This window comes from Populus trichocarpa, chromosome 1 (genome assembly GCF_000002775.5).
Source record: "Populus trichocarpa isolate Nisqually-1 chromosome 1, P.trichocarpa_v4.1, whole genome shotgun sequence".
NCBI lineage: Eukaryota > Viridiplantae > Streptophyta > Magnoliopsida > Malpighiales > Salicaceae > Populus > Populus trichocarpa.
The window spans coordinates 4,064,664-4,084,624 of NC_037285.2; the positions used below are offsets into that span (position 1 = coordinate 4,064,664).

A 19,961-nucleotide genomic window follows, 5' to 3' on the forward strand; every position below is an offset into this window, starting at 1 on the left:
GACATCTGAAACCATGATAGATTCGGGGATCTGCAACCACACGACAAGCACATTCTGTAGAGCTCTCCAACCAGTTCACTTGAACTATATATTTGCATACAAGTCGCCATTCAAATTGAGGAAACAATAAACAATATCTGACCAAGAATTTCAATGAGAAAAAGAACCACGAAGAAAAAACTACAAAATCAGTCATGTCGACTACAATAACACAGAAAACTTCACTGCAATACCCATGTCTGTATTTAGGAAACTCAAGGAGGATTCTCTCTAAACAACCAATTTGAATTGTGTTACAGCTCATAAAATTGCCACTAACCATAAGAAATTAGTTAGTTCAAAGCAAGCACAACCTAACCAAAAACCTTGCTCTTGCACACCGCACTAACCCTAAGTCTCATCATATCCTATCCAAGCAATACAGCAAAGAATTAAGATACGAAAAAAACAAATAGCACGGCCTTGCTTTCTATTTCTAAGAACACAACCAACCAACCAAACAAACTAAAAGTCAAAATTCCCCTGTAAATTTCCTCCAAAACAAACATCATCACTAATCACCTATCCCATCACACCAAGCCCCCCCTACTCCCTAACCATGCTAGTAGTAAAATAACTCTAAAAAATAAAAATCGAATTGCCACTATCCTACCCTTTATCCATCGGCTTCGCAACAAGTAACCCCGTCATCTGCTTCTGCCTCCTCATCTCCACAACCTTCCTATGCGAATTCGAGTGCAATTTGCTGGAGAACGTTGGACTATTTGCAGGTCGGTACTCAGGCACCAATCTACCAGACTTGTATCTCACCCCACAAGCATTACACAATGTTTTAGGTCCATCTGGACCTGCCCGCCATTGTGGAGTCTTTTCAACACCACAATGCTGACATTTTCTCCCCAATTTTGCTACTGACACAGCCGGTTTCCTCGTTATGAAATTTTCCTGACTCCACCAACACTCTTGCTCTTGGATTTCTCGAGGGTGTCTATGGTGGCGCTTGCTACGAGCCTTAACAGGCACGCGAAGTCGACAGTAACTCATAATAATGTTACTATTACTGCTATTGCCACTGTTGCTGGTGCTGCTAGTAGTGCTGTTTTCGAGCACGGAAACTGGGCTGTGGTGCTTGGGAATGCTGCCTGGCTCACCGGAGAGGCTACCGAAGCAAGTTTCGACTGTTGGGAACGCATCTTTGTTCGATAACCATTCCAGCTCTTCCTCTGCAAATTCCTGGGATAAAGCGAAAATGTCAAACAAATAATCAGTAACTCAAAAGTCAGAACCCCCATATTTTGACAACATAAGAATGTGTCTGAGTTGACTCAACTGGTCAACTCAAGGACTCGGAATTAAACATGGTAAGAAAATTATAAGGATGCTGGGGGCCATGTTGTCTTTTCAATAGGAGTGGCTGCGTAACAAACTTGCAAGACTGTAAATGACAAGGATAAATTTATTGGCTACAACTACAACCTTGTGAAATACAGCTCATAACGATAAAGACTACAAGTTGGCATTAAATGTCCAAAACACCCTTCAAACTGCCGTCCTGTTTGTGAATAGAGAGTCAAGAGTTCAATGTGGTCAAAATTCTCCTTTGTAAAACTGTTTGAACAAAAAAATTCAACTTGCACCATTATTCGAGGCCGTCCAGTTTGACTCAGCTGAGCCACATCATACCGAGTCAAAAAAACTCGGCCGCTATCCCGGACAGAGTCGCCCGAGTCGACTCATAACAACCCTGAACCGAGCCGAGTCAGACAGGGTCTAGCCTTAGAGAGGGCGAAAACCGCCAGAGGCCGCAACTTTCGGCCTTAAGAACCCATAAAAGGAACACCCAGATAAAAAACTTACAGGTAACAAACTATGTTCCAAAACGTTGAAAGAAGCCGGGTGAAGGGCATTAGGGTTAAGGGAAGGAAGTGCCCTTCTGGATTTTTTGCTGTTCCTCTGGTGTTCTTCACCATCCTCTTCCTCTCCTATATCAGAACAGAAGTCCAAAAGGTCATCCACCATGAAACAAGCAGCCGTGTCTAGAGACTCCATTTCTTCGAAGAAAAAGAAGAAGAAACCCAAAAAGGATTTTGTTTTTGGTTTATTTTCAACAGAGAGGGATTTTTGGTGTTTTGAGGGAGAGAGAGGAAGTCTCTCGTTTCTTTTGGCTAATATTATCTCACGATGAACTCGAGGATTTTTCCTTTTTTTTTTCTTTATTGGTGGGAACGAGGGGACTTTTTTTTCGTGTGTGTTTATTTTTTTCTTTTTACATTTCTTAATCATTTGGGTTGATTTTGTAACGACTAGTGGGTTTGGTTAGGTAGGGTAAGGTATTCATCGTTTTTTTTTATATTTTAATAAATATATTAAAAATAAAATATTAAAATAATATTTTATTAGATTTATTTTTAATATTAACCTATAAAAAAATTCAAAAAACAAAAAGTATTATTTGAAACTAAGAAACAAATTTCAAAAAAATTTAAAAACATGGCTAAACAGAATCACATTTAAGATCTAAATAAATCTTCTATGCCCATTTTTATATAAAAAAAAATCCTTGGAAAAAGTTACCACGCTCCTTAAAATAAAAAATAAAAAGCAACTAAACGATTGATTCAGTAAAATGATTTGAAATTAGATTAAAAACAATAAATTAGCAGGTTAAGTTAAAAATTCAGGGTGACCTACTTATCCAATTCACCTAAATATACTCTGATTAAAATTCAACCCTTTAATATTTTTTTTTTTATCAAGACAACAGAGTTTTAATGTATTTTTTTATATAAAAAAAGGTTAATACTCCAAATGTGTTTGTTTGTGAGGTAGCTTTTGTGGTTGTAGTTTTAAAAAAAAGTTTTAAAAAATATGATTTGGTGTGATTAGTCGGATTTAGATACGTGTTTGGTAAAAATTATGGTTGAAGTTTATGTATAACAAAAAATATATATAAAATGTTGGTTGTGATTACTTTTTAAAAGTGTTTTTTACTTGGAAATATATCAAAATAATTATTTTTTATTTTTTAAAAATTATTTTTAATATCAGCACATCAAAATAATCTGAAAATACAGAAAAAAAATAATTTGAAGTAAATAAAAATAAAAAATTTCAAATTTTAAAAAAAAAAATTTGAAATGCAAAAACAAATAGAGTTTTACAAAACTCGTTTAAAAAAATTATGTAAAAACGGCTTTACAAAAACTGCGTTTCAAACTTAATTTTTTGGTGGATCCCACGGTATAAAACGTAGTTTGATGTATTACTAAATACCTAACTGCATTTTTTACACCGCAAATACAAAAACTAAGGCTAAACAAACAAATCCTTAACATGTAAGATATCGATGAAGTAATTTTTACATAAAATAACGCTTTTCTATTTACCTCGTATAAAAACAAAAGTATGTACAAAAAAAAGGAAACATGCACGTTCAAAGTGATAAGCATTGGCCCTGGAAAATAAATATAAATATAAATATAAATTCAAGAATCATGAAATTTATCAACAACCAAGTGTCCTTTACAATTTATATTCCCTACGCGTTTAGTTGTGCAGTAAGGCGTCGTTATTACATATTCAATGTAAGTGGCGAGGGAGTTTGCTCCTTACACTATCATTTAAGACTTTGTTTTTAAGAAAGTTTGCTAACAAAATAATTTTCACTAATATATAATTATATCTTAATCAAAGAATATCTTAGTTTTGATATAAAAATATATTCCTAAAAAACACAGTAAATTTTAATGTTTCCCAGATTAGCTTTCAATACGGGCATCAACGTAAATAAGGTAAAAAGGGAGTGCATTAGGGTAAGAAAAGATGCTTCTTAATAGTTAAAAAGATACGTCCCTGTTTGGATTGCGTCCAAAATAAAGGTCGATGAAATTTTAATTTTTTTAATTTATTCTGATATAATAATATTAAAAATAAAATAAAAAAATATATTATTTTAATAAAAGACACTTTAGAAAAAATAACACTAGAAAAAAGATGGGGGGCCGCTTACGCAACGGGCAGGCGTAAAAGGGGACGGTCATTACAATGCGTGAAATGCATGCCTTCCAATAAGGTCCGCCACCCACGTCACTGGACCAATTACATACTGACACGTAGAGACATGGAAAATGAAAAATCCCCCAGCTTTTGACCTCCCAGACACCGCACGTAGCGGCGATGATCTTGTGATCCCTCGACCAGGCACCTGCTCTGTAGTCTGTACTAGGTACTGCAGTTGAATGGGTTTAGTGATGTACTTAGAAAGAAGTTTACAAATAAAAAAAATTAAAATGAATTTTTTTAATAGTAAAGTAGAAGTTGTTTTTTAATTTTTTTCACTTCAAAATATATTAAAATACTATTTTTTATTTTATAAAAATTATTTTTAATATTGAGACATTTTAAAAATAAAAAATAATTTAAATTAAAAAAATACAGTTAAACTGTAATGACACAAGTACAAATGATATAATTTTGAGTCCTCTGATTTGTTTTTGTGGGACCCTTTTGCATGTGCATAGAAGGGGTCCACCCATTGCGCGTTACCCATTTGGGATGATGACAGGTGGGTAAGGAGATGGGGGTTGTCGTGCTCTTTCTTTCATGAACGCGAGAGTCACGTGCTATTAATGAGAATCACTGAAAAGCTAGAACATAAAAATGATGTTTGTAAATGCAATGGAGATTTTTTTTAATAAAATATTATTTTATTTTGAAATGTATTAAAATAATATTATTTTTTATATTAATATATTAAAACATTTTAAAATTTCTACAAGTTTTAATTTAAAATAAAAAAAACCTAATTCTTATGAAAAACAGGTTAAATATCAATTCTAAACGCTCTGGAGATTCAATGAATTGCCTCTGTTTTCGTTTTTCAGAATACTAATATTCAAATTATCAAATCCCCTTGGTCATGGTTAGATCAGGTGCTGCACAGACGTAATTGCCAAATGTTAACTTTAATATCTGAAACTAAACCCATCTTATTAGTTATACAACCTTTATCGCAATCTGAAATTGCATTCCAAGCCATGTTTTTTTTATAAAAAAATATTTAAGATTATTTTTATATTTTTTAAATTATTTTGATGCGCTGGTATAAAAAAATTAAAAAATATATTATTTTGATATATTTTTATACTTTGAAAGCAATTACCACCACATTTTCAAACTCTCTCATGATGTTTCTTAGCCAGAAAAGACAATACAATGAAGGGTTTTTGTTATTCATACCCAAATTCAAACTCAAAATAACTAGTCAACCAATACGAGGATAACAATTTGATACCCGAACACAACTTGAATGGGTTTTAAGTACCTATCGAACAACTATAACTCAGAGTTGAACCCTACTCAAACCCTAAATATTATAATTAATTAATATATATTTAATTTTTTAAAACTCTAGAGTTATTTATTTATTTCTAGCCAGGTTACGGTTTTTAGATGAATATTTATACCTAACCTACACTCGACCTTTTAGCTTTAGTTTTACCCAAAACCGGATTTGAAACTTGATCACATCTAAAAAAACCTCTTATCTGCTAGAGTTAGGGAGAATTTTTCATTTTCAGCACTAGTGGATCAACATAATAATTCGTTGACTTTAAACTTTGTGCAGGTCGGGATTTTTTTAACTAATTTTTTTACCAAAATTTTCGCTTTTTTTTTTTAAAAAAAAATGCTACAAGACTTGGGCACTTTTAAATTTGATTAAAGAGAGCTTATCACGTTGAAATAAAGGGAAAAGGAATATTAAGAAAAATTCCGTCTGTATCAAAGTGCTTTAGGTCTCCGGTGGCCTGCCTGCCCACACAACTACTGGCATAAAGCCCAATGGACTCGGCCACCTTATAACTTTCAAGAGATCCATGATGACTGGGGCCCAAGTACCATGGTCCTCAATTTATGTCCTCCTCATGTCCCGTGTGCTTCCTCCTGTATTCAAATTCATTTTTGATGCAACTACACCATTGCTCTATTTTATAATTTGTTTGTTTTTAGGTTTTAAAAGTGTTTTTTTGAAAGAATATAAAATTATTTTATTTGCTTTAAATTATTATTTTTTAATGTTTTGATATATAAATGTTAAAAATAAATTTAAAAAAACAAAAATAATATTTTAATATATTTTCAAATAAAATATATTTTAAAAAATAATCGATCTAGCAAGAACTTACAATCAATTCTCAAAAACAAAAAAATTATTTTCTTGAATGCATCTAATTAAAATGAAGATATGTTTTAAGACCATGGTTCTCGGAAAAAAAAACTTAATCTCAATTAGAATATAAATTACTCAAAAATATCCTCAAATGGTGAAAAAAACCCTATTGTACCCAACATAATTCAAATTTATTAATGTATGAATTAGTAATAAATCTAATCAAAATTAAATTAGAGCCCACATCGAAATTTATCAAGACCAATGGGCGTTCCTCAATCGAGCTAGAACTTGAAAAGACTGGACAACAAGGCCTGTGCCATTCAGAGTTTCAGACTCTTTAACCGAAAGAAAAAAAGCCTGGATACCCAACGTCGTCGTTTTGTAATAAAATTTATCATTTTATCTTATTAGACACGTGGCATACAGTACAACGTCCATCCTGTAAAAACGCAGAAACAAAAACTCAGCTGAAATTTTTTACCGTTACACTGATTACAGCGGTAGAAGGAATGAAGAAGCTTCGCATATAAAACCAATCTCCATCGAAGACTAGAGGAGCTAATATGAGTCTGTGAATTTTTTTTTTTGAAGAAAAGGTGTAAAAGATGCAGGGGCTGACCCTTTCAAAAACACCACTAACTTCAAGTGGTAGCAGCACCAAACCTCCGTTACTGCCTTTGGTGGATTCATTACCATGTTTTGCTGGCATTTCTAGAAAACCCATTTCAACTTCGTGTAAGTTTTTCTGTTTATTCATTTCGGTATCCCTTCGTGCTTCAAAAATTGAATCTTTGTTAAGAGGAAATGATAAAGCTACTTACTTGACTGGTAGTTTCTGTTCTTTTTCAAATGTGTGTTACCGATTAAGTGTTATAAAGTGGAATTTTGGCTTACTTGCTGCGCTAAATAGCTTAGCTGGTATGCCTAGGAGAATGGATACACAGTGAATTTTAGTGGAGCTTAACTAGGTTAAGAAACAAAAATAGCTTAGATTGTGCAAAGCTTTTATCTTAGGATGAGGTAGAGGATAAGAACTTAGCTTGGGGATACTGGGTTTATTCTGTTGTTTTTATTGTCTTGTTTTTTGGATGTTTGCTGGGATTTAAGGGTGGGTGTATGAATATATGCTGGAACATAAAGGGTGTGGAGTTGCAATTGAATGGCTCCATCAATCATGAATATTTGATGGTTTTGTTTATCTGAATGAATGATAAAATGTAAAGAGTCCAACTAGCTAGACCCTATTGTAACATGAATGTGCTACAATGTTCATGTTTTGTCTCCTGTGCATTGTGTGCTATTAAGTAAAACTCTCCAACTCATACGGTCAGGCTGAAATAATATCGAGGTATAATTGTGGAGGCTATTGAGTGCCCCCTTTGGGTTTTAAAGTAGTTCATGGAGAAGCATTCTTCGTTGATGCTTGTACCACTAAAAATTGCCATGCATCTTGTTAATATATTTTTATTTCTTTTGTATGTATTTACATCATTTCTATTGTCAGTTAATTTGGTGTTGAGTTAGTGGGTAACATGTTCTTTAATAGTAAGACGCAGAGAGATCTCAAAGTTGAATTCCAGATCCGGCACATTCAGAGCACAAGCATCCAATGTTGGTATAGGATCTGGGGGCTATGAAGGCAAGGAGGAACTAGACAACCAGAAAAGTTTTGTCAATGGTCCACCTGGTGATAACTTACCTGAAATGTAAGTGATATGAAGAAATACTGATTCTTATAAAGCTAGAATCTGGTAAACATTTGTGTTGTTTAAGCCATTATGATGCACTATAAATTTCTCTTCTGGAGATATCCAGTTTTTATGGCACTGCAAACTTCATATAGACATCTATGATGAGTGATTTTGTATTTAGCAACATTTGCATGCACAAATGGAAGGAGAATCCTTGAGTGTTTCTATTACATAGTTGCTCTTTAAAGTGGAGCTGGCAACCGTTTTCAGTTGAAGAAGTTATCTAAATCTGATTTATGAAGATTTTCTGTTGGTACTGTATGATTCAAACCCCTCTTTCCCACCTCTAGGAAGCTGAAGTGGTCATTCACTGTCAGAAATATGAAGAAAAGATGTCCACACCTCCTCTGTTATCCTTTATGCAAATCACATGCTGTTGACATCAATAAGAAAAAAATCTTTTGGGGATATACCTACTTGCTATTTTGCTAGTCATTAGATTTCAAACCCAAACTCTTTTTTTTTGGTTCAACAACACTCAACAGTCAACCGGCTGTTTCTGAATTTGTTTAACATTGATGATCTTAAACATCTAGTCAGTGCATCTGAAGTCTAAATTGCCAGAGGCCTAGGATGGACATATTTTAAGTAAGACGTCACTCATAATTCTTTCATGATTTGCAGTGTAAAACCACCCAGCAAAATTCCTTATCCTCTATCTATAGCTATTGTGCTACTTGGATGTACTTTGGTATTTTCACTTATTGCTTTCCTGAGAGGTGGACCTTCATCAATTTTAGCAGCAATCGCCAAGTCAGGATTGACTGCTGCATTCACATTAATATTTGTTTCTGAAATAGGGGACAAGGTAACCAGTTTACAGTTAAAACTTTTCTCTTCAAGTGCCAACTAATTCTATGTCCGTGAGACTTTTTTGATATATGTTTTCTAATTTACTCTGTTCAGTTCATCATCTCCTTTACTTTATTGAAGTTCTGCACACAATGGCTAGATGGCTTGACTTTTTCAAAGTATTCATTTTACCTTTTCTCTTGGTAGAGGTTTGTCAAAAAAGCTTTTTTCTTATTCAAATCTTGCCCTAAGGGAAAAATGTAGAGGACTTGGGGAGTGCAAAATCTTCCCAGGGAAATGAAACATGAAGTATGACCTAAAGCATGCAATCCAATTGCTCAAATTTCTTGTGAATTAAAGCAAAATATCAAGCTATTTATTAACATACTAAGGGCTTAAGGATACTTCTGGCATGCTTTAACTGTTGCTCTTTTCAAGTTGATTACAATTGCTTTGTCTTACATGATTTTTGCTGACCAAATAACCACTACTATCTCCAGATTTCTCTTCCATTATCTGCTCGTTCAACATTGTAGGGGAACTTCTTACTATTGTTTACATTCATTCAAGAATATGGCAGAAATCTTATGAACTTCTCTACAAAATTAAAGCGAACAAACTTTTGGAGCCTCCCAAAATGGTTAGGTATAAAAAAATATAGACAGAGGAAATAATTTTTTATCACATCAATTTTCCAAATTGAAGAGCAAAGGAAAGCCAACTGTAACTTGGTTGCAACCATAGGTAAATGAGAACAAATGATAAATAAAGTGTACACTCTGGATGTTTTTCAGCAGTCAGTGGCAACCTTTAAAGTGTAACAAATATGTGCTACAAATGCCTTTGAATTGTCAAAAAATTAAATAAGTAATTGATGTTTAACTTTGCACATTTCCATGCTTGTGGCACCCCAAGCTCTAATGCCCTTTTGCGTGATCTGCATTCCAGCAGCTAGGCCTGATGACTGCTAATCTGCTATTCATTATGACCTCATTAGCTCCTGCTGGTGAGATAGATTCATTGGATTTGATCTTGTAGTCTTCATGAGTAATGAATACAACAGAAATATCCAGTTTGTTTTTCTGTTTACAGGTTCACATTAACAAATGAATGGTGGAAATCTTATTCTATGAAGAACCTTTTGTTTTTCTAATTTAATTGAAGGCATGATTCAAACATAAGCAGAATGGTGATCAGGAGTAGTACAGACTGATGAGTTAGATTCTTTTAGCTGATTTGTGAAAATAGAGACAGTTCAGGTCCAACTGGGATATGTTTTACTTATTTGAGGATTTTGTTTCCTACAATGTGAACCCATTTGCTTGCTGAAGTTGACTAATTATCTGCACTTCCAAATTTCTGGAGCCTAAAATTAACTCTCTCATGTATTGACAGACATTTTTTATTGCTGCACTCTTGGCCATGCAATATGAGAAAGGATTGGTACGTTTCTCCTGAACTTTCAACCCCTATTAATGCAGGATTGCTTATGTTATGTTCTTCAATGTTTGTTCTGGTTCAATTTTCTTAAACGTGGGTCATAAATATGATAGTTTTATTCCCTGGGGGTGAATAAAAATATGAAAACCCTTAGAAGCTTGCAGCTTACTCCCACAAAGAATTTGAAAAATGAGAAACTAATAAGTGGGAACTTATTGGCATTGTCATTCATTTATAATCAGCAAATAGAAGTAGTCATTTTCAAGTTAAGATTGCTGGTCGTTTATTGCAGATATGTATTATAGTATCTAGATATGATGATCCCATATCAGTTAATGCTTTCTTTTGTGACTAAATTTTTCTTTTAATCTCTCAAATCATTGACCAGGTTCTTCTGGGATCAATGGGTGCTCTTTCACTTATGACAATCTTGTCAGTGGTAATTGGACGAATATTTAATTCAGTGCCTGCTCAGTTCCAAACAAGTAAGCTATTGTCTTGGTAACTGTCCACTTAGCTGACTTGCTTGTGTTCTTTATTAATGACTTTAGTGAAACAGAAACATGTGTCTTATCTTGTTAGCCCATGAACAGCCCTGCCAATTGGAGAATATGCAGCAGTAACTCTTCTCATGTTCTTTGGGCTAAAATCAATAAAAGATGCGTGGGATCTTCCATCAAAGGATGCTAAGACTGGTGACAAAAGTTGTCCTGAACTTGATGAATATGCTGAAGCTGAGGAGCTTGTGAAAGAAAAGGTAATCTTGTAACTCAGAAGCCTGAGCTTTTGGGGAATATATTCAGTTCATTCATTCAGAGTGAGTTGCAAAAGGCACAGACATGGTTATTCTTGTTTGATGATTTTGGGAGATTTTGCTTTGTGTTCTTGGAATTTGTTTCATTTGGTGTTTCCCTAAAATTCATCGCAGCAGATACTTTCTTAATGACTACAGGTCTCAAAACCGCTCACCAATCCATTTGAGATTGTGTGGAAGTCATTCAGCCTTGTCTTCTTTGCTGTAAGCATCCATACTTTTTTCTTCTTTTTTCAAGTTTTTTATAGTAAGAATTTCTTTTTCCTAATGGCATTTTGGTCTCACTTAAAGGGCCCTTGATAGGGAGAATTTAAACGTGGTCCTCTGTATGGTTTTTGCATGAAATGTTAGCTCTCGAAACTCCAATGGCACCTCGCTATTGTTATTAAAATTGCAGCATAAACATTTGGATACAGTCGTAGATTTTCATTTTCATGCTGTCATATCTTATTGGCAACTTCACTGTGAGACAGTGAACAGTGAATTTAGAAGGCATTATTTAATGAACCGAAAGTTTCCAGCTTCACCAAATTGTAATTGCTTCTAGGAATGGGGAGATCGCTCAATGCTTGCAACAATTGCTCTTGGTGCTGCGCAGGTGTGATTTCATGAACTGTTGATCATATGATATAGCTATTCTCTTCATAGCTGAGAATCAATCACAGCATTGCTTCCCCTTTTCCCTTTCTGCAGTCTCCATGGGGTGTGGCAACTGGAGCCATTGCTGGGCACCTGGTTGCAACATCCTTTGCCATTCTAGGCGGAGCCTTTCTTGCGAACTACATTTCAGAAAAGCTGGTGAGAGCCGCCACCATGTATAATGGGTTATTATAAAACATCTCAACTCATATTCTGTATTCTATGCAACTCACTCTGCCTTTTCAACCAGGTTGGCTACTTGGGTGGAGTGCTGTTTCTTGTTTTTGCTGTTGCCACTTTTTTTGGCTTCTTCTAATGAGTTGGGAATCAAGAGAAATAGTTTTCGGGCAGCCATAATGGAGCACAGTTGCCTGCGGATGTTGGACAGCATTAGCTATTAGAAAAAAGATAGTTAGTGAAGAAGAGCAAATTATGTGCCATGCAGCTCCATGAGATAGTCATATCCATACCAAGACCCCATCTTAGGTCAGGTGCAAGTTATGTTGTGTGATAATTGAGACATTTGGAAGACAATTATATTAGAGAATTCAGTTGAGACTTGGAAAATCTGTATATTTTTTTCAGGATGCAGAGTTACATCCTTTGTTATGAGTAAGAAATTGACACTTCCGCCATTATTTTTGTGACTCAAATTTACATGAAACGAGTGGTATGCTCTGTTTTGCTTTTTGGTCTTCACAAGCTAGGCTCTCGATCCAAAGGCGCACGCTAGAAAAGTACCAGTACCTCATTATTGTTCTCTATCCCAGCAGATTATGGCAAAACTATGTTCAGTGGATTCAGGGATAAATGATAAAGCTGGAATTGGAGAGGGTGTTGTATTACGCTGTGTTTGGAAACGCTGGTTAATCTATATTTTTAAAAAGTTTAAATTTATTTTTTATTTTAAAAATAATTTTTTAAAAATAAAAAAATATTATTTTAATATATTTTTATATAAAAAATATTTTGAACCGCAATTATAATCTTAAATAGACTTAAAAAAATATAAGTGAGCTTTATTAAAAAAAAAAAAAATTTGGATATTAAAATTTTTTGAACAACCGATAATTCAAATAATTATTCAGAATATAATTTGAGTAATTCTGGTAATATAATAATTTTTTTTTGACAACATGATATTTTATTAATTTGTTATCTTTTTATTTATAAATCTTTAAACTACTGTACTTGTAATTTTTTTTATCTAATTAGTAAAAACTTTTCGTTGGGTCTAATTTTGGATAATTAATTATAATTTTTTTAATATTGTAGGTAAAAAATATTAATGAGGTAAAATAATTCGAAAGAAAGAAAAATAAACTCCAAATTAAATAAAGGAAAAATCGAGTAATTCGAAAAGAAAATTTTTCATATTCACCCTAAATGAGGAAATAACTTAAAATGAAGTTTATATTGAACGGTTCATATTGCTCTAAAAATGATCTAAAAAAATAATAATTATCGTTATATATTATAATAATGAAAAAAAAAAAAAGCATCCAAAGGAATTTTAACCAAAGCATCGTAGAAGCCACCCAAATGTGTATTGAGTGGTCGGGAAATGTCCACAACAGCGAAGCTATCCAAATCCATTTTATCACAACTCTCTTCGATCAAGATTACATCCCGCAACAAGATCAAGCAAGGTTGAAACACAGGCAAATTAAGATGTCAACAGAGGTGATGTTTCTTCGCAGTCACTGTTACCACGTACCAGAAAGAACATCACCGCTCCTCTCTCCTTGCACTTACAATGTCTATGCCAATATCAGATCAGACCACCCAGTAAGACTAATGAGGAGAAGGCTGACAGCACCTAAACTGTTACTGCTGCCACAAGTACAGAGACCAAATAGAAAACCATCACCATTAACAACAATAACAGCAGCTGCTGCAGGTGTGCCACTGCCTCCACTTGATTTGACTGAAGAGAATGTTAAACAGGTGTTGGTTGATGCTCGAGCCGAGGCAAGTATAGTGATCTTTCTGGGATGAGACTTTCTTTGTTTTTCTCTTGTCTGTATGAGTTTGGCTAGTTTAAAATAGCAGGATGTGTGTCTGTTTTTGCAGCTTGGACAGATTTTTGACACTTCAGTGGGCATAACAGGTGACTCCTAAGGTACACATGGGCTTGATTTCTCTACAGATATACTCTCTCTGTAATGTGGTTTAAGGATGTAAAATTGAACATGTAACCAGGACAAGTTGAACTTGCTGAATTGGATGGACCATTTGTGGTGATTAGTCTCAAAGGTAGGTTTTGGCACGAACGTTCCATGGTTGTTGCTAGAATTGGCAACTACTTGAAGCAGAGAATCCCTGTAAGTTTATTTATAGCAATTGAGAAATAATAATAAAGAAATGATACGGTACTCGTTCGGTCATGGCTTCTGATGTTCTCTTGTTTCCAGGAAATTTTGGAGGTAGAGATTGAAGATGAGAAACAGCTGGATGACAGCCCAGAAAATTTTTAAGGTGGTCGGTTCTAGTAGGTTGTAATAATCTGCTTTGTAGCTCTCCGTTCTGTGGCATTGTATTGGATTTCAGTGATTTCTTCGGGTGAAATTTAAAAAATTAACGAAAGAGTTGCGCTACTATTATGAATAGTGTAGCTACAGTGCTGAAAACGGCATCATTTCTTTTTTTAAAATAATAATAATAATAATAATAATAATAATTGTAAGTGATTTCTTAAAATTTGAATTTGTTTGGTTTTTGGTGTTTGAGGTATGTATGACATGGTCTCCAAGAACACGGATATTCTTATAAAAATGAAGAAACGAAATGATTTTTCGTTGGTTGGCAGCCTCATCAAAAAAATCTTCCTGGAAGGTTGCTACATTTTACTTTGCAGATTCCTCAATTAAAAAGGGCAATGGAAGTCTCTACAGGAAGTAACACACCTGGTGTTGCACAAGCAGTCCACCATCATTAACTAGAGTCATCATCTCCAAGGCAATTTAATTGAGCAACGAAAAGCAAGCACATTTAGGAGCATCAGCTTACGATCAATTAGCTTGGTCTCTGCAGACCATCTCCATGAACAAGCCTCTGTTACGACCAGTCCTTGAAATAGTGTCACTATTGGACTTGGTTCTCGTAGAAGTATCTTCCACTAGAGCAATGTAAATATCATCAACAGCTACGTATGTTTGCTAACATTGGGGTCAACTCCAACACCTGATGAATTGTAATTTCACTCTTTAACATATATCAGCATAGAGAACCACAAAAAAGTAATCATTTCTCAAAAAATCATCAGATTGAATTACACTTTTTTTACAAGATTTTAACATGGCAAAGGTTGGTCTCTCATTTTGTCACCCTCCTCTTTTTTCTATATTACTCCCTTTTTCTTGGTGTTCTATTTGCTTTCCATGTGAATGAGGGCTGAGGTCATTCAACTATACATTGACGAGAGTGAAATTCACCATTCGACAGCAATCTAACAATTAGTTTTTCAAGTCTTGCTGCTCCAGTGCCAGGCCTCAGAATATCAGCATCACCCCAAGCTGAGCATGTTATATTTCCAGGCTCACCACCCAAGCACCAACCACCAGGCACCACTTCACCAGGATTTCGTCCCAAAACATCTTGGTCAATGCGATCAAGTACAGGATCATCTAACTTGAATTGAGTGGCAAAGGCTGCTCCACTCTGAATCATTGCATCAAATTCACTAGAATTAAGTGCGCGGGGCACCTTCTTAGAAGGCTTCTCAAAGGCTACATATTGTAAGTTATGGTTTATGACAGTCCTATTGAACTGACGAGAATTGCATATGACTGTTGGGAAATAATTGATTAGGGATGAAGGTGTATTTGATAAATACATCATTAGGATCCTCGGAAGGTTGTCCACACCCAAGATGCAGTGCTCTATCAAATTACGACTAGCAAAGGAAAAAGAAGTTCCTGCAGGGAAAATAAACGCTTGTGTTGATGAAAAAAAATAAAATAATAGTTTGTCCAACAAGCAAAAGACTTTCAAATTAAAGGGAGAATTATTTCATGGTCATTTGGCCCCGACCAAGCTCATGCTAGGATATAATGCTTTTGTAAAAGAGAGGAGCAGTAAATAAACTTCATAGCAACATGCATGACTTGAGGAAGACCACTAAGCTCCATAAAGAGAAAAATTTGACCATGTCCATACTATTGAATTTTACAATTATATGGGGTTCCAAAATTAATATTTTGAGCTACGACTTTCTCTTTGCTCTTTTATATTACCTTCCTATTCATTTCTTATCCCTTTCCACTCCCTTCTTTTCAAAAACATACAAGCAATTATTGGGTTCATCTGCACAAAAAAAACCCAATCACCAAGCTAGTTCCTGGAGATTTTAGACAGGAAATTTTATTGATACGCCTTCTATCCACAAAATAATCAGTTTAAATCTCCAAACTGGTTAAACTTAAAACTGCCAATTTACTCAAAACTCTTGATAGTAGAACTAATCCTCTTGCAAAACTCTTAATATAAATGACACACCAAACTAATTCCCCATCGGCATCAACTGCGGAATAATCAATGTTAGGGAGAAACTAAAAAGATCTTGTAGTTTTTGTTCCATCTTCAGATATGCCAATTCACCTAGCAACTAGCATTTTGGTTATTAGTAACCAAAGTTTTCCCATCTAATAAGAGTAGACAGAATCCATCAAACTTAGAGTATCCACTAGGTTGATGGAAAATTGTAGGTTTTCTATACTACACCACAGGTGAGTTAGCAATGAGGAAATTGGAGTCATCACTGGCTTGCTAGTCAGAAAAGTATAACTAGAAATCAATGGTTGAGAATCTTTGATAAGTTTTCAACCAATTTCAATTGGGGAAGAATTTGTTTCACAAAACAAATTAGGTGGAATACAACATAAATGAATCTCAGTAATCAATTGTGAGACCCTGAAATCAATGGTTGAGAATCCTTGATAAGAGTATTATATCAAAGTATTCCGTGCGCTATTCCAGTTTTCAATAAGGAGCATGATGATCTGAGCTTGACTAGGTTCTACTACCACTAACATATTAAAGTAATTAAGTTGATGGCTCTCTGTATAACTCTCCATCAAAGAACAGAGACAAGAGGATTATTCTTCCCTTAAACAGGATTCTACAAAGTTAAATTCTCTCTAAGTCTAATTCCATCAAACAGCAGAGATGAGACTGCTGTTCTTTTTCCCTGAACGAATCCTATAACCTTACACCTCCAGGCTAATGCTAAAACTGAACTTCTAGTCACCACATATATGGTCCATTTCACACATCTCGGCACACAATATTTGATTGGGATATGGAGGAGTTATCCTGAGAATTTATAATAGTGCAACTTACATTGCCTGACATGCTACTGAGCAATAAAACTTTCTCAATGACAAAAATGGGCAAGGAAAAACTGGAGAACAACGAAGATAATCAATAACATCCTTGGAAAATTATGCAAAACCATCAAAGTGTCATAATCTAACCCATCTGGTTAACTACAAATTTTGCTTCTAATCTGCTATTCCGCACTAATTCAAGCTATACCATGCTTGTTCCCAGTTCAAACTAGTTCATAGGCATTCAGTATGCATGCTAAACTGAAATATCTCTTCTTTGTCCATGACAAACAGCATTATGTATTAGCGCTCAGTGCAAAACGCATCTAAAAGAACAATCAAAACAATAGAAGAAAACACACCTGTAAATAGCCTGAAAGAATTAGGCAAATCTCGCTTTTGAGTAGCATAAAACATCTCAGATTTCTCCGACAAGTAAAGCCCCGGATCAACAATTATTGGCTTCAATTGTCTAGACCTGCAAAACCACCACATGCAACTTATAAATCCTTAACAAAACCAACCACATTAACATGACACCAAAAACAGCCAGTAAGTCTTAAAAGTCAGTTTCACATACTCTCTCCAGCCAATGTAACTCGAGTGATTGACAAAGTTGAGATCTTTAGGCAAATATGATAAAATGTGAAGAAGATCTACAAAACCCACAAAAACAAAGACAAGAACTTTAATTTCAAAACCAACAAAAACCCACATCATATAATCCAAGAACAAAACTAAAATATTTGAAAAAAGAAAACACAAATGCCACCAAAAAGTTTAAAACGTTTACCATCTGGAGTAACAAGTGGATAATCAGCAGCACCAAGATTAACAAACCAATCCCATTTCTTTGGCAACCTCAACAATATAGCAGCGCCATGAAGTGTGGCTGAAATGGTAGAAGACCCTTTTGGGTAAGCAAAATCAGCCTTCCCGATCACATTCACATTCTGTGCAGCTTTAAAAATAGGCACTGATTGGACACTAAGAGCTAATTGATCACGATCGGTTTGTGGAGCAGAGAGGTCCAGGTGGAGCAAGTATTGGTTTTTCGGGTGGTAAGTGGCATATAAAAGCCTAAGGACCCGATCCAAATCACCCTTGGACCCGGATATCAAGTAGGCGATAGAGGGTGGGGTTGGATCAGAAGGGATTTTTGTGAAAGTGGGTTGGCGGTTTGGGAAGAGATACGGGTCGGGCCGGCCATGGGTGGATAAGGAGGAGGTGTTGAAGGAGTAAGAGGAGAGGGTGAAGATGAAAAGGAGGGAGAAAAAGGAGGTGGTTAGGATGATGAAGAGTGTGGTTTTGGTGTTGTCATTTGTGGAGGAGGAGGAGGGCGGTGGTGGTGGTTGTTGTGGGATTTGCATTTTCTTGGAAATGGAAGAGCTTTCTTTCGTCCGTGAATCTGTTCGATTTATCTGGTATTTTTATATTTGAAGGAAGTGAAGTGGGCCTGTGTTGTGTGTCCGGGGTTTCGGTTCCCGGGAAACAGGAAGAGCGTATTTGATTATTGCAATTTCAGTTTATAAATAGCTTAATTTTATTAAGGTTTTATAAGGTTAAATCTTCATGAAATCCCCATTTGAATTGAGTAGCCTCGTTGCTGGCATTCTATTAAGTTATTTTTTGGGGTTTATTTAAAAGTTTTGGTGATAAAAATATATCTAAATAATTATTTCTTCCCTACTTTTGGCCCTCTGTTTCTCTGTATCTTTAAAATAAATCATAGAAAATAACCTGTAAAATATCACTCTAAAATTCCTAACTTGATTTTATAGTTTTTAGACCTGACCCGGTCCAAAACCCGGATTTCGAGTTTTAATCGGGTCGTCCAGGTCAAAAAAATTTTAAAATTAAAACGACGTCGTTAAAAGTCAACGGGTTGCAACCAGGTTTTTAATTGGGTTACCGAGTCAACCTGCAGGGTCACACCGGATTTTTTCTTCTTCTATTTTTTTTTAACCCGGCCCGGTTCCAGACCCGAATCGGCCGGATCCTGAATCGACCCACCAGCCCTGATCGAATTTCAAAACTATGCTTAAAATGTTTATTCAAAAACATTTTATTAATAGAACTACTTAACTTTAATCTTTTTTTTTTTTTTTTTGGGAGGCTCCAACTTGTTTTTGGTTATAATCGATCTGAGTTCAGAAAGATTTGCTTCCTCTTCTAACTCACCACACTTGTACCAATCTTAAAACTTGAAATACATTACTAGAAAAAAACTGGAATCATCAGCAAAAAATTAAAAGGTATAGTGTTTTCATTGTATATACATGTGAAAACATTGTTAATTATGATAGTAATTCTTTGTTTTGTTTTTTTGCTATTCAATTTTTTTCTATTCTTGTTATTAAACTTTTTTTTCTTTGATTTTGTTATTTTGCGTTAAAAAAATAAGAATGAGTTGATTCTTAATTTTACAAAAAAATAAATATTTATAAAAAAATAAAAATAAAAGGACTAAGATGGAAAGCGAGGGAAAAATGTAATTTTTTTTTACATGGTTTTGTTCATTCAGTGCCTTTTGAAAAAAAAAACCTTGAGATTTTTTTCAGTTTTTATTTTAATTATTTTAGTTAAAAAATTATGTGTTTTGGTGTGAATTTTCATTTGACTTTTAAATTCCTAGTTTGAGAAATAAGAAAAAGAAAAAGTTATTGGCTCTTGACATTCCAATAGTAAAAAAACTTGTTTTTAGTCTTAATAAGTTTATTTGATGAAAAAAAATTTATAGAGGTGTTTTTCACTATTTATCATAGCATAAAAAAATAGGTTCAAATTTAGATTTTTTTTTGTTTAATTTTGTATTTTTGGACCTATTTAGGAGTTTTGAATTGAAAAATTGATTTATTTATGTTCTAATAGTGTTTTTCAAGTACTTTTTGGTGAAAATAAAGTTTTAGAATTCCAAACTCAAACCTTGATTTTCTAGTCACCAGAAATGATCGAAAAATATTATAGGTCATTTACCATTATAAATGACCTCTCGTCTAGTATTAAAAAAAAAAGGACTGAACATA

At 34.5% G+C, this 19,961-nt stretch overlaps 4 protein-coding genes across 5 annotated transcripts; 2 read left to right on the top strand and 2 right to left on the bottom strand.

The window, feature by feature from the left end:
* Positions 1-220: 220 nt before the first annotated feature.
* LOC7460530 (GATA transcription factor 1) lies at positions 221-2,217 on the bottom strand. Its single transcript, XM_024589485.2, has 2 exons — positions 1,858-2,217; positions 221-1,233 (listed from the first exon to the last, which is right to left on the bottom strand). Exons 1-2 carry the CDS (start codon positions 2,047-2,049, stop codon positions 649-651), a joined length of 777 nt encoding a protein of 258 aa, XP_024445253.1. The 5' UTR covers positions 2,050-2,217; the 3' UTR covers positions 221-648.
* A 4,436-nt stretch (positions 2,218-6,653) lies between these two features.
* Positions 6,654-12,246, top strand: LOC7460531 (protein PAM71-homolog, chloroplastic-like). 2 transcript variants are annotated; one of them, XM_052450053.1, is made up of 10 exons: positions 6,654-6,907; positions 7,719-7,878; positions 8,548-8,731; positions 10,111-10,158; positions 10,544-10,640; positions 10,749-10,912; positions 11,108-11,173; positions 11,491-11,567; positions 11,663-11,767; positions 11,859-12,008. In XM_052450053.1, exons 1-9 carry the CDS (start codon positions 6,778-6,780, stop codon positions 11,727-11,729), a joined length of 993 nt encoding a protein of 330 aa, XP_052306013.1. In that variant the 5' UTR covers positions 6,654-6,777; the 3' UTR covers positions 11,730-11,767; positions 11,859-12,008. The 2 variants fall into 2 exon arrangements, with proteins under 2 accessions (XP_052306013.1, XP_002297830.4); XM_002297794.4 differs by having other exon boundaries at positions 6,656-6,907; positions 11,517-11,567; positions 11,859-12,246.
* An 870-nt stretch (positions 12,247-13,116) lies between these two features.
* Positions 13,117-14,208, top strand: LOC7482773 (uncharacterized). Its single transcript, XM_002297795.4, has 4 exons — positions 13,117-13,579; positions 13,682-13,718; positions 13,811-13,932; positions 14,023-14,208. The coding sequence occupies exons 1-4, from the start codon at positions 13,151-13,153 to the stop codon at positions 14,083-14,085; spliced, it is 651 nt and encodes a 216-aa protein (XP_002297831.3). The 5' UTR covers positions 13,117-13,150; the 3' UTR covers positions 14,086-14,208.
* Positions 14,209-14,795: 587 nt separating this feature from the next.
* LOC7482774 (beta-glucuronosyltransferase GlcAT14A) lies at positions 14,796-18,433 on the bottom strand. Its single transcript, XM_002299256.4, has 4 exons — positions 17,729-18,433; positions 17,516-17,591; positions 17,298-17,413; positions 14,796-15,525 (listed from the first exon to the last, which is right to left on the bottom strand). The coding sequence occupies exons 1-4, from the start codon at positions 18,303-18,305 to the stop codon at positions 15,008-15,010; spliced, it is 1,287 nt and encodes a 428-aa protein (XP_002299292.1). The 5' UTR covers positions 18,306-18,433; the 3' UTR covers positions 14,796-15,007.
* Positions 18,434-19,961: the final 1,528 nt, after the last annotated feature.

Bases quoted from the DNA above. Each gene is read 5' to 3' on its own strand.
- LOC7482774 (XM_002299256.4), bottom strand. From the start codon at position 18,305: ATGCAAATCCCACAACAACCACCACCACCGCCCTCCTCCTCCTCCACA. The intron at 17,592-17,728 runs GTAAACGTTTTA...TGGGTTTTGTAG, and splicing joins TCCACTTGTTACTCCAGATG to ATCTTCTTCACATTTTATCA. The intron at 17,414-17,515 runs GTATGTGAAACT...GTGGTTTTGCAG, and splicing joins AGTTACATTGGCTGGAGAGA to GTCTAGACAATTGAAGCCAA.
- LOC7482773 (XM_002297795.4), top strand. From the start codon at position 13,151: ATGTGTATTGAGTGGTCGGGAAATGTCCACAACAGCGAAGCTATCCAA. The intron at 13,580-13,681 runs GCAAGTATAGTG...CTGTTTTTGCAG, and splicing joins TGGTTGATGCTCGAGCCGAG to CTTGGACAGATTTTTGACAC. The intron at 13,933-14,022 runs GTAAGTTTATTT...TCTTGTTTCCAG, and splicing joins ACTTGAAGCAGAGAATCCCT to GAAATTTTGGAGGTAGAGAT.
- LOC7460530 (XM_024589485.2), bottom strand. From the start codon at position 2,049: ATGGAGTCTCTAGACACGGCTGCTTGTTTCATGGTGGATGACCTTTTG. The intron at 1,234-1,857 runs GTAAGTTTTTTA...GCTTTATCCCAG, and splicing joins TGGAACATAGTTTGTTACCT to GAATTTGCAGAGGAAGAGCT.
- LOC7460531 (XM_002297794.4), top strand. From the start codon at position 6,778: ATGCAGGGGCTGACCCTTTCAAAAACACCACTAACTTCAAGTGGTAGC. The intron at 10,159-10,543 runs GTACGTTTCTCC...ATCATTGACCAG, and splicing joins TGCAATATGAGAAAGGATTG to GTTCTTCTGGGATCAATGGG. The intron at 10,913-11,107 runs GTAATCTTGTAA...TAATGACTACAG, and splicing joins AGGAGCTTGTGAAAGAAAAG to GTCTCAAAACCGCTCACCAA.